This window comes from Nicotiana sylvestris, chromosome 7 (assembly GCF_000393655.2).
Source record: "Nicotiana sylvestris chromosome 7, ASM39365v2, whole genome shotgun sequence".
NCBI lineage: Eukaryota > Viridiplantae > Streptophyta > Magnoliopsida > Solanales > Solanaceae > Nicotiana > Nicotiana sylvestris.
This window is the reverse complement of record NC_091063.1, coordinates 132583747-132596924: the sequence shown is the minus strand read 5'-3', so window position 1 is coordinate 132596924 and position 13178 is coordinate 132583747. Positions and strand designations below refer to the sequence as shown.

Below are 13178 nucleotides of genomic sequence, written 5' to 3'. Positions count from 1 at the left end.
ACTGACTTCCTTTGAAACTTGAACTGTTTTCCCATGAAACTCGAACTGTTTTCCCTTGAAACTTGAACTGTCTTCCTTCAAAATTGCTTTTCCTTGAAACTTGAACTATCTTCCCTTGTTCTCCAGGTGGGCACCTGATTACTGAACTTGACCTGTCTTCCTTTGAAACTGGAACCGTTTTCCCTTGTTCTCCAGGTGAGCGCCTGATTGCTGAAACTTTCTGTGTTCCCTTTTTTTCCATGTGGGTGCCTGCAATCAAAACCAACAAAACAAACGAAACTTTCTTCCCCAGTTTGCACTAGGAAGATTTGTGAGTTGTTAGCAATATTGTAAACCACTTATACTATTGATGCAATGATTAAACTAAAGACTAGACTAGGATGTACGTCTCCTAAAAGTGATTGAGCCTGCGAAAAACTATAAAGTAAGCTTGCGGGACCCCTGATTGCAAGAAAACTAAACATTGATAACTTAAGAAAACTAAAAATTGACCCCTCTCTTTTTTCAAATTTAGACTTCTTTTTTTTCAAAATATCCTAGGAGAAAATTCGTCAGACTAAGTTTTCTATCTTAGAAGAAAGATTCATCAGACTAAGACGTTAATCCTAGGAGAAAATTCATCAGACTAGGTCCTTTTTCCCTTATTTTTTGTTTTTTTTGGTATCTTAGGAGAAAGATTCATCTAACTAAGATGTTTATCCTAGGAGAAAATTCAGCAGACTAAGATTTTGATCCTAGGAGAAAATTCATCAGACTAGGTTTTCTATATTAGGAGAAAAATTCATCAGACTAAGTTTTCTATCTTAGGAGAAAAATTCATCAGAGTAAGACATCTATCCTAGGAGAAAGTTCATCAGACTAGGTTTTACCTTAGGAGAAAATTCATCAGACCAAGATTTCTATCCTAAGAGAAAGTTCATCAGACTAGGTCTTCTGAGTATTGGATATTGAGCTTAAGGAATGGGCTAGAAACTTGGGCCTTTATGACTAGTTATGTTTAAAATTAGCTTAATTAACTAAAAGTATTATCAAAAATATTAATTTGCTCTACTTAAGTAAAAATAATTATTAAAGAAAAAAGACTGACCATTAAATCAAAACTATTTTTTTGGTATTTTTCAAGATAAAAATTGACTACAAAATATTAATGAGCCTATTTTTTGTAATTTCTGTTTTTTTGTAATAAAATAAAAGTAAAAGAGTAAAAATGAGTTGAAATAGCTATATTAGGCCTAAATTAAATATTTACGTGCTAAAATATAAAAAATCTTGGGGAGGGTCAAAAATCACATGTCTACACTCCACACAACAATGCACTGATAATATCTCTACTTGTACATGACACTAACATGAAACGAGTTTTGATTGATCCAGGTAGCTCCGTGAACATCATTTTGCTAAGAGTATTAAATGAGATGCAAACTGAAGATAAGCTGGTACCCAAGGCGCATACTTTATCTGGCTTTGATAATTCAAGCGTCGTAACAAAAGGGGAGGTAGTACTTACAACATTCGCAGAGGGAGTTGTCAAAGATACGAAATTTCAGGTGGTAGAAATGGATATGGCTTATAATATGATTCTCGGTAGACCATGGATTCATGAAATGGATGATGTTCCATCTACTCTGCATCAAGTTATTAAATTCCCTTCACAATGGGGGATACATCAAATCCGTGGTGATCAACAGACATCTAGGAGCATCAACTCCGTAGCAGATTCAAGCCCAAAAAATGAAGAAAAATAGCAATTACAGAATTTAGTTGAGGATGCTGCAACACAAGCCTCAACTGAACATGGGCAGACAGATGTAGACTCGAGGCTTGATTCCATCCAAGAACCGGAAGAAAATGAAAACATCAAAATGACGATTGAAGAATTGGAGGCTGTAGAACTATTCTTACAATGGCCTGAAAGGAAAGTCTACATTGGAGCCAACCTAAGTCACGAAACGAAAGGTAAGTTAATTGAATTTTTGAAAACTAACGTGGATTGTTTTGCGTGGTCCCATTCTGATATGACAGGAATACCTCCGGAAGTAATGACTCATAAGTTAAGTGAAGATCCATCATATACACCTATCAAACAAAAGAAAAGAAAGCAGGGATCTTTCAAAAATCAGGTGATTCAAGATGAGGTGCAAAAACTTTTAAAAATGGGTCTATCGTGAGGTAAAGTATCCTAGTTGATTAGCTAATACTGTAGTAGTACCAAAAAATAATGGTAAATGGCGACTTTGTGTAGATTACACTGACCTAAACAAAGCTTGTCCTAAAGATTCTTTTCCGTTACCACATATAGATCAACTAATTGATGCTACTGTAGGACATGAATTGTTAAGTTTTTTACATGCATATTCAGGATATAATCAAATCAAAATGGATCCCCTAGATGAGGAAAAAACTTCATTTATAACAGATAGGGGGACTTACTGTTACAAAGTAATGCCATTTGGCCTCAAAAACGCTGGGGCCACATACCAAAGGTTGGTGACCAAAATGTTCCAAGAACATTTAGGGAAAACCATGGAAGTCTACATAGATGATATGCTGGTCAAATCACAACATGCAGGGAATCATATTCAGCATCTATCTGATACATTTCAAATTCTCCGTAAATTCAACATGAAGCTAAATCCCGAGAAATGTGCATTTGGTGTTTCATCAGGTAAGTTTTTGGGATTTCTTTTTTCTAATCGTGGCATTGAAGTAAATCCCGTGCATATTAAAGCTATTGAGGAAATTCCTAATATGCTTACGAGTAAAAAATATTATAGAGACTAACGGGAAGAATTGCAGCCTTGGGAAGGTTTATTTCCAACTCATCAGAAAAATGCTTTAAGTTCTTTTCAGCTTTAAAAAAGAAGGATCAGTTCGAATAGTCTGAGGAATGTCAGCAAGCGCTCAAAAACTTGAAAGTATACTTGTCAAATCCACTGTTGCTCGTAAAACCAAAAGAAGGGGAAAAGTTACTTATCTACCTGGCTGTTTCAGAGGTAGTGGTGAGTGCTATTTTGGTTCGTGAAGAACAAGGTAAACAGTCTCCAATTTATTATGTTAGCAAGTCATTATTAGATGCTGAGACTCGTTATCCTCATCTCGAAAAACTTGCACTTGCATTAATTATGGCATCTAGGAAATTAAGACCTTATTTTCAATGCCACCCCATCTCCGTAGTAACTTCCTATCCCCTGCATAATATACTACACAAACATGAGTTATCAGGTAGATTAGCCAAGTGGGCCATATAATTGAGTGACTATCAACCTAGAACTACAATAAAGTCATAGGTGTTAGCAGATTTTGTGGCCGATTTTAGCCAAGGGATGCACCCAAAAGCAGAAAAAGAACTTCAAATATTCAACGGGTCTAATCCAGGAACTTGGACTTTATTCAGTGATGGTTCATCGAACATAAAAGGGTCAGGTCTAGGAATTGTTTTGGTACCGCCTACGGGTGAAACCATACGACAAGCCATAAAATGTCACCCTGTTACTAACAATGAGGCAGAGTATGAAGTTGTGATTGCATGTTTAGAACTGGCACGAGAGCTTGGCATAGAACAGGTTGTAATCAAAAGCGACTCACAGCTCGTAGTTAACCAAATGCTGGGGACTTACTTAGCTAGAGAAGCACGAATACAGCAGTACTTGGAAAAGGCACGTGATCTAGTTAGGCAATTCTTCAAAACTTGGAAAGTTGTGCAGATACCACGAGAAAAAAATGTCGAGGCAGACGCCTTAGCTAATCTTACATCTTCAGCAGAAGTGACAAATGATGAAAATGCTTCTGTAATTCATCTATTCCATTCAATACTTGATCAAGATAAAAATGAGGTAAATTTCAATAATTTAACTTGGGATTGAGGAACGAGATTGTCACTTTTTTGCAGCATGGAATTATCCCTGAAGATAAGAAGAAGGCTCACGCGCTTCGCAAAAAAGCTGCTCGGTACTGTTTTAAGCAATTCAATCTTTATCGTAAAATGTTCGGTGTTCCTTTAGCAAGATGCCTCAGACCATCTCAAACAGATTATGTGATGAGAGAAATACATGAGGGGCATTGTGAAAATCACGCAGGAGGAAGATCTTTAGTGAAAACCATGATTAGAATGGGCTATTATTGGCCCAAAATGGAAGAAGAAGCGGAAAACTTTGTGGCTAAATGTGACAAGTTCCAAAGATATGGTAACAATATGCATAGACCTGCAGAGTTATTACATCCGGTCATTGCATCTTGGCCTTTTATGAAGTGGGGGATGAATATCGTGGGTTCACTACCACAAGCAAAAGGCAAGGTAAGATTTTTGTTGGTACTCACTGATACTTTACTAAGTGGATAGAAGCAGGCACTTTTAAACAGGTGCGAGAAAAAGAGGTTAGAGATTTCATTTGGCAAAATATCATATGCCGATTCGGCGTACCAAAGGAAATTGTATGTAATAATGGCCCGCAATTTATAGGCGCATAAATCACAATTTTTTTTCAGAGTTGGTAGATTAAAAGAATTACTTTAACACCTTACCATCCGGTGGGCAATGGACAAGCTGAATCAACGAATAAAGTCATTATTAACAATTTGAAGAAAAGATTGGAGGAATCCAAAGGTAATTGGCCAGAGGTGTTACCCGGTGTTTTGTGGGCTTACTACACAACAGCAAAAATAAGTACGGGAGAAATATCGTTCTCACTTGTATATGGAGCTGAAGCATTGATCCCAATAGAGATAGGGGAGCCAAGCATGAGATATACACAAACAACTGAGGAATCTAATGAAGAAGAAATGCGAATAAACCTAGATTTACTTGAAGAAAGAAGGGAAGCTGTATTAATAAGGATGGCAGCGCAAAAATAAGTTATGGAACGATACTATAATCGGAAAGCTCGTCTAAGATACTTCAAGATTGGAGACTTTGTACTCAAGAAGGTTTTTTAATCTACGAGAGCGGCTAACGCGGGAAAGTTAAGTCCAACTTGGGAAAGACCTTATAAGATTCACGGTATCGCAGGAAAAGGACCATACGAGCTGGAAACAATGGACGACAAGATTTTACCTTCACATTGGAATGCTGTTCATCTGAAGAGATACTATTTCTAAGGAAAGGAAGTATCCACGGGCAGGTACCTTCATTTTAAAATTTTATTTTTGAATTGTTAAAATTTTACTAACGATTTTAGATGATAGACAAAAAGCTAACTCGTACTAAGTGATGAATCACGACCTGCAAGACACGTGAAAAAATATAAATTCCCGATCTAGGGTTACAACTATTTTGATAGAAATTCAAAAGGGTTAACCAGTCTTCCTCTAAAATCATACCTCTGAGTCCCGAATGTTTTCCTTTTCAGGAAAAGGACCGCATGATAGGAGTAATCAAGTGCTTGTGATTTCATACTTCAAAGCTCAAACACTTGGGGGACTATATAATATACATAGAACATATGTATAAAGAAGGCTAACAAGATTGAATGCAAGTTAAATTCAAGTCAAGCCCAAAAGTCAACTCATCAAAAGTGCAGAGCAAAGTCACGAGCCAATAACACAAGCCAGTCAAAAAAACCCTCATACAGATTTAACAATCTTATGATGTCTAGGTTACTTTCTTTTTTTGCAAATCTATTGTAATCAAAACAGTTACAAAAAGTTATAGAAGATATTTAAATACATGTAAGATGTTACTTAAACTTGACAAAGTTCTGATGAAAACTTTATCAAAGTTATTTCAAGAAACATGTATGTTCCTATTACTTTTTCATATATTTAAACCATTATGAAGTTGAGACGTCTTCTTCATTAAGTGTCAAGTATAAAAGGGCCCTCTTTTATAAAATTCATGTTTGATTCAGACATCCATAAAGTTAATAAAGCATTTTATAAAATAAAAAAAATGCAAAAAGGGTAAAAACATAGACCCACGATTTAACTAACAAGTCCTTGAATATAATGGCAATAACGAGCAAAACAGAAGCTCAAGATAATTAATATTAAATGTTTAGACTAAGTATGAACCTAGTCATAAACTGTTTGTCATATATACAAAATGCCCCGAAAAGGTCTGTGGACTTGTCATTTCCAAGAAACTAAACCCTCATATGGGACCGAGGGTTAAAACCACATTCCACCAAAAAGAAAATAAAAAGAAGTCACATTTCATAAACTTTCACTGAGGGGCTGAAGAAGGATCTAAAGTAGTATCACTAGCAGCAGAAGGTTCGACTTGGCTTGAAGAAGTTGGAACATTCACCGTACCCATATCATCTTCAACGAGCTCGGGAGTATCAGCCATGGGAGAAGGAAAGTCTTGGCTTTGCTGAGTCTTTTCAATAGTCTCTTTTATCTTAGCTATCAGCATCCAAGTTGAAACCCTCTTGGCTAGCCTCCACCAGGGTATCATGGCGCGTGTTCAAAATTGCCCAACTCACTTCAATAGCAGTCTTGTCCTCAAGAATTTCATAATCTGTCTCCCATTGATGAATCTCATTTTTTAGCTTTTCATTCTTAGCCAAGGTAGAATCATAAGAAGCTTGAAGAGGAGCACGTGAATTTTCTAAAAAATGGACCGTATCAGAAGACTCACGGAGATCTTCTTGGGTCTGAGTAAGTGTTTGCACAAGTTCACCTGCGTAAACCTCTTTCTCACTTAGAAAAGCCTTCAGTTCTCTGATCTCTTCACTGGCCTTGGAGAGTTGCTCAGAAAAATATGTCCCGAGGAGATTTTTATCCTTGTCAGCTTGATTTGAGAAAGCCTTCTCAACTGCTAACTTTGAAGTCAAAATATTTATTGCTACTCTAAGGTGCACTTGCTTTCTTCTAACACTTCCATATCAATTTGAAGGCTTTCATATTGTTCTCTCCAGTTGTCCGCTTCAATTTGATAATCTTGCATTAACTGCTCTGTGTGGGAAACCCCTCTTCATCATCTTTGTGCCAACAAGATTGATCTAAAAGGGGGGGGGAGGGTAAGAACTTTAATAAAAGAAGGGTGTAATAAAGAATGAAAAGGAATACCTTTAGATGATTGCACAATGTCATTCATCCAAGTCAAAGAGTTGTGACTCTCAAGCTTGGATTTCTTAACTGGACCGATCAGAGGTTTCAACCACACATCAGCCTAACCTGATTTTCTCTCTTGCTTCATAGCTCCACTTTCACTTGAGAAACCAACCTCAGTATGATGGACATTTGTAGGGGGAACAGTGGAAGAAGTCAAAACAGCTTGGGGTGGAGCAGCAACGACAACAGTTACAACTAGTAAGGAAGATGTCACAGGAGTAGGCATGGAAAATAAGGCAAGGGGAACTTCATCAAAAATTAAACCCAAATTGTCACTATCAAACCCACGAGCAAAAAGCTGATCGTCAGAGTCAGAGCAGCTGCGGGAGTGTCATCATCAGAGATCACCATGGTGGCTTCAATAGGCTCGTCAATAGGAACAGAACGGGAAGGAGACGATTCATCGTCTGAAAAGACACGTCTTCTGGACCGTGGCCTTTTTATCAAAGAACCCCCATCTTGTTCCTCCTCTTTTTCAAAATCTTGGACTGCAATAGCCTTCCTTTTCGATGAAGAACCCAAGATTATCTCTTGAGCTCTTTCCAAAGAAACTCTAGAAGCTACGATAGCATCAGCACTTATACCTCGAATGGGAATCCTGATAAAAAGAAGGATCAAAACAAATTCCAAAGGAAAAAGTGAATAAAAATACGAAGGATATAAGAGAAAAAGCATTTACCATGAGTCTTCACTTTCCAACCAAACCGATGTGAAAGGTTTTTCCAGGATCTACCTTCCATCGGAGCTACATTCAATAACTTTCCTACCCAATCATGAAAATTGGGAATCTCATCAACAGTTCCCATGGTTGCTGAAAAAGAGGAAAAATTTAAAATGGTAGCAAGCAAAATGGAGAAAAGGTAGAAAAAGTTATAAAGAGAAAACTTACGTGCAAAATTCCACTTCTCAGGAAATGGAACATTTTCTTGACCCACTAGACCAACAGTGGGGGTAGCAACAAACCTGGCATACCATCCACATTCTTTATCATCCTTGGGGCTAACCAGCACTATCTTACTTCTCGCTACTAAAGTAAAAATCCCTTGCCGGAAAAGTTTAGTAGAATAGAGATGAATCAGATGAAAGAAAGTAAAAGGCAAACCAGTCATATTGGCTAAATGCCTCAAGCAAGCAACAACCCTCCACACGATGTGGCCAATTTGTCCTAAACAAATGTCGAAAAACCGATAGAATTCGATGATAACAGGATCAATAGGGGGTTTGAAATTCAGTGTAAAAGGGTGTGTATATACGAAAGAAAACCCAGTCAGGTAAGATGTAATCCTTTGGTTTGCATTGGGAATTATAATGGGGAATCACGACTCCAATAGCAATCTCTACGAACAACAGAGATCATACCTTCAGTGATTTGAGATGGGTAAATATCAGCACGATCTAAAGAAGACATAGAAGAAACTTGGTTTCTGATTGACTCTCTATTAGTATAAAAAAATAATTCAGCAGGGATAATTTCGTCTACCAAAGGCTCACGAAGAGGTTCATTAGAGTCCTTATTTCTAGACGAAGACCTCTGGGAAAGAGAACCTCTAATTCTAGAAGGTGGAGTAGAACTCACTGAAGGAATAGAAGGGCCTCGTGACGATGAAGACCCTAAACTACGAAGTCTTCCTCCTCACCTACTTCTAACAGGAGCAAGAGGAAGGTTATCAACAATGGGGACTCTTCGAGGGTTAGGGTTTGAAGAGACATAGTAGTACGAGGAAGAAGAAAACAAGAATTGAATATTCTAAAAAATTTTATGAGAAAGACAAAGATGAAAAGTCATATTTATACTTGGAAGCAACCATCAAAGGAAAAGGTGTAATGATAGAAATGTCATGATGGAAGTTGTCACTTCGTAATTGATGAAGCCATAAAAAAGCCCTCAAAAGCGCTGGAAAGTTGAAGAAACAAACGGGAGACGCCACATGTTACAAACATTAAATGGAAGTGACATAGAAGCGTCAGTTCCAGAGAAGAAATAATGGCGGCAAATATTCCCGCTTTAATAAGATCCACTTCCCAAATATTCTATTGAAGAATAAATGGCAAGTGGGGAGACTATCTGTATTGGAAAAAATTAAGTTCATGTACAGAATTAATTATTAGGTGACATGTCTTGACACGTGGACTGGTAAAAGAATGATAGTTGGCAAAGGATAGTTGAAGAGGCACGAGCTTCAGCAGGTACGAACAGAGATTCAAGGAAGACAAAAAGGAAAGGCGCTCAAACCTATTGATATTCAAAAGTCACATCAAAAGAATGAACCTAAATAGCAAAAGGGTATAGATACGTATTATCGGTAATTAATATGTATTAATTACGGAAAATGTTATGGAATCTGTATTGAATCAGTTATGATTACCAATAGTAACGTTACATTAAATGTTATTAATTGTCCATAAAGACTCTATTATGAGAGAAACAAAACGTACTACTTAGAGATAGTTATAAAAAGTGAGGGCTGAACATTTGTAAGGACACGAAATACTATCGAAATATACTGATTTACTTTACTTTATGTTCAGTTATTATTTACATCAATTATTTTCTCTTTATATTTGATTATCAGTAACCCGAATTCTTCTAAAATTAAACTTTGATCGAAATCCCTATTTTTGGTTAAGGTTAAATGGGGGCGCCCTTGGCACCCGTGCTATTTTTACTGAAGAAACGAAGGATAACAATTTATAACTAAAGGTAGTCCACTTAAGCGAGTTAAGTTAAACTTAGGCAGGTTACAAGGGTAACCGTAAGTGCAGGTGATGGTGACTAGTGAGGCTTCGTTGATGCATGCTACTAATGTCAATTGGAATTTTAGCAGTTACCTTCGTCAACAAGCACCAGTGTTCTAGTGGTAGAATAGAACCTGCCACGGTTCCGGCTGGTGCATGCATTATTTGGTTTTTAGATTATTACACCAAAGACGTGACTTCAAATCTAGGTTCAGAAGTTACTACTATCAACAGAATATTTTTCATAGAAAATTCATAATTACAACCGCTACATGGATATCAAGAAAGTGTTAAAATCACTCAAAAAAAAAAAACTTCAAATTATATGACAAACTCAGTTTTCAGAGGTAGTTGATCATACTAGAATTTATCTACGCCGATTCCATCTCTGAAGACCTCATATACAGCTCTACTACGCGTTCGCCTCAGCCCAGCAGTGAAATGAATATCAGTTTTTTCACATAAAACAACACTAACTGTTATCCAAAGGAACATCACCTTTGTTTTCATTCCCTCTATGTCAGCAAAATTTCCCTTCTCCAAATGTCCAGTAACAGTCGTGTTTAAACGTACTACAGATGAATCTTTGTAACAAACTTCACATATCTCGGGTATATGGACAGTAAGCTTCTTCGTCTCTTCATTAAACTCGTAGTTGGTTGCGTCACGAGGGAAAATACCTACTGGAATGTCATACTCCTTTAGCAGCTCGGGCAATGGCTTTTGCACTTTTCCTGGAAAAACCAACATTAAGTAGGCCCAATATATATCTACTAACAGTGGCGGAGACAGGATTTTAAGGGGATTAATGAAATAAGTTGTGACTGAGAGTTGACCTGCATTAAAGCATTTATAGAAACCTTTCCACGAGTTTTAAATTTCAACTTCTTATCTTGAGGGGCTATCCTAACTTTTTTAATATAAGGAACTTGTTTTACCCTCGGGACAAGATTCAATCATACACGGTCTAACTAGAGGAATAGAAGTGATTGACACAGAAGCTCCTATAAGTGTTCCTATGGGGGAGTGGCTCTGCGACAAATTTTTAACGTGCTCGGAGGGCCTATTGATAATTTAGGGCCTGTAAATGCTAGTTCAATGTCTCCTATTCATAGATCTGCGCCCGCATTTTTTGAACAATCCAGTATTGTAATTTTTTGACGAAAGAGATTCAATTGAACCTCATTGAGCCAATGTAGCTCCACCATTGTCTACTAATCAGCACCCTCGGGTATAATTCTCAAGGACCTTTCATTTTGGGAAGGTAGAATGTAAGAGAAATTCATGAAACTTTTCATAAAAGCAAAAAAAGGAGGAGCCAATTTGAGTCATGCAGGCAAACGACTAACCTTTAATCTTGTTCACCAGCTTTTTGGTTCCACCTGTAATACTGTTTTGCAAGTTCTAATTTGAGGGAAAAGGTCAGTATGAAGAAAATACATATAAATATAGAAGAATTTCATGTAGCCCCAAATTTACATACACATTAAAAATATCTAAATTTGGAAGAATTCTCCAAATTAAGATCACAAGAAAGAACAGTCTAATATTAATGAACCAGATCACAAATAACTCCTAGAAAGCATACGCTATTAAGGATAAATCAAAATCCAGATTTATAGAACCTTTTAATGATGCAACAAACATAAAAAAAAAAAATCCAGTATCAGATCCTCCAAAAATTAGATGATTATATTTGTTATAAACAGAAAATCCAAGAAATTAGATATGGGAATGACATGGAAAAAATGCTTACATTAAGATCATTGGTGACGGAACTGAGCTCCTTGTTGGCTTTTTGACCAAAATAATAAGAACCTGCTTTGTTAATTATCGAATCCATTATTATTAATGTCTTTTACAAAATGTAAAATTTCTATTATAACAATGAAATAGGCTGTAATTATCTCTGTATTTACAGATTGTAGAAAATTTCTTCTTCTTCTTCTCTTTTCTCTAAGCGCAATTGAGCAAGGGAAAGAGAGAAGAGGAATTTTCGGTAGTTAATAACAATACTGCCAATCCTTTTCTGGCGGATTGAACTATGAGGATAAAAACTGAATACTTAGCTTTTTTATGTCTTTAAACTTTTTTTTTCTCAATTTTTTGAAATATATTCTACTATTTAGAGATTATATAGAAGCATTGTAAATTAAAAGGAGTAATTGTTATAATTAAAATCGGGTAAATGACACATTTGGTCGGACGACTAAAAATAATTATATTCATCAGTTATATATATATAACAATAAAAGAAGAAGAAGAGTATTGCAGAGAAAGAGAGAGAGAATTCTTATTGATTTGGGATGAATTACAATAGAATATGACTCCTCTATTTATAGGGAAAGAGTGACTTAGCCACCAAGTAAAATCCCTAAAATCTCTCTAAAATATAGACATTCACCATAAATAAAATTCTATTTATAACACTCCCCCTTGAATGTCTATTCAACAGATATTGTGCCTCGTTAAAACTTTAATTATATAAAACCCAGTGGGAAAAAATTCTAGAGAAGGAAAAAAGTACACATATCTAACAATACGCCTTTTGGTTGCCTCGTTAAAAATCTTGCAAGGAAAACCCAGAGAGACAAAGCCTTATAAGAAAAAAAGAGTACAACGCATGTTAACTCCCCCTGATGAGAGCATCAATTCACATCTTTAAGCATTTGCATTTTAATCTTGTGCACCATCTTCAAAAGATCTTTGGTAGAGATTTGATAAACAAATCAGCCATATTAACTTGAACGAATTTGTTTTACCTTGAAATCATCATCCCTAATAGATGTATTGTCTTCATAAGATCTTGTTGGAATCGTCAGTTCAATATTTTCACATAGAGGTGAAAACTCTTACTATCATATTATCATGCCTATAGTTATAGCAAGATGCATTTCTGCACAAATTGCACTGAGAAAGTGGTACTTCAAGATCAAAAATTGTATATGCTTCAAGCAACTTAAATCCTTCATGGATTGTCATATAAGTTATGTCATATAAGCCATATAATAGACTTTATGCATATCAAGTTTTCATGTCATGCTAGACATATAAGATATCGAAAACTGATTGCACATACCATTGGCTTTATACTTTCAAGTGTTTGAACTACATGTCCAAAACTCCATATCTTTCATATTAAACCAATTCTATTTGAATTGTGTATCGTCTATTTGGCCAATATTTTTGTGTCTGTCTCGACAACCTTAAGATCCTTATCTATACTTAGCTCTATGATAGATATCGTCGACAAACATTTTATATCGATTCCATCATTTTTTTCATAAAGATATAACATAGAGATATCTTCATTCATATATTCAGGTACCTGAACCTCTCCTGAGATTTTATGAAGTATTATGTCATGTGATCTTCTAGATCACTTGCTTTCT

General features: G+C 36.1%; 3 protein-coding genes across 3 annotated transcripts; 2 read left to right on the top strand and 1 right to left on the bottom strand.

Moving 5' to 3' along the window:
- Positions 1-1349: 1349 nt before the first annotated feature.
- Positions 1350-1745, top strand: LOC138873798 (uncharacterized). Its single transcript, XM_070152276.1, has one exon. The coding sequence runs from the start codon at positions 1350-1352 to the stop codon at positions 1743-1745; it is 396 nt and encodes a 131-aa protein (XP_070008377.1).
- Positions 1746-1862: 117 nt separating this feature from the next.
- On the top strand, positions 1863-4851 carry LOC138873797 (uncharacterized). The gene is made up of 5 exons (XM_070152275.1): positions 1863-1956; positions 2570-2665; positions 3298-3833; positions 3890-4294; positions 4495-4851. Exons 1-5 carry the CDS (start codon positions 1863-1865, stop codon positions 4849-4851), a joined length of 1488 nt encoding a protein of 495 aa, XP_070008376.1.
- Positions 4852-10008: 5157 nt separating this feature from the next.
- On the bottom strand, positions 10009-11798 carry LOC104232794 (uncharacterized protein At5g01610-like). Its single transcript, XM_009786076.2, has 3 exons — positions 11543-11798; positions 11136-11190; positions 10009-10520 (listed from the first exon to the last, which is right to left on the bottom strand). The coding sequence occupies exons 1-3, from the start codon at positions 11627-11629 to the stop codon at positions 10147-10149; spliced, it is 516 nt and encodes a 171-aa protein (XP_009784378.1). The 5' UTR covers positions 11630-11798; the 3' UTR covers positions 10009-10146.
- Between the last annotated feature and the right edge of the window lie 1380 nt (positions 11799-13178).

Coding starts and splice junctions, on each gene's coding strand:
- LOC138873798 (XM_070152276.1), top strand. CDS start 1,350: ATGAAACGAGTTTTGATTGATCCAGGTAGCTCCGTGAACATCATTTTG.
- LOC138873797 (XM_070152275.1), top strand. CDS start 1,863: ATGACGATTGAAGAATTGGAGGCTGTAGAACTATTCTTACAATGGCCT. Junction 1,957..2,569: donor CCTAAGTCACGAAACGAAAG/GTAAGTTAATTG, acceptor CACAACATGCAG/GGAATCATATTCAGCATCTA. Junction 2,666..3,297: donor TGCATTTGGTGTTTCATCAG/GTAAGTTTTTGG, acceptor AGGTGTTAGCAG/ATTTTGTGGCCGATTTTAGC.
- LOC104232794 (XM_009786076.2), bottom strand. CDS start 11,629: ATGGATTCGATAATTAACAAAGCAGGTTCTTATTATTTTGGTCAAAAA. Junction 11,191..11,542: donor CCGTCACCAATGATCTTAAT/GTAAGCATTTTT, acceptor CCCTCAAATTAG/AACTTGCAAAACAGTATTAC. Junction 10,521..11,135: donor GCTGGTGAACAAGATTAAAG/GTTAGTCGTTTG, acceptor TGGTTTTTCCAG/GAAAAGTGCAAAAGCCATTG.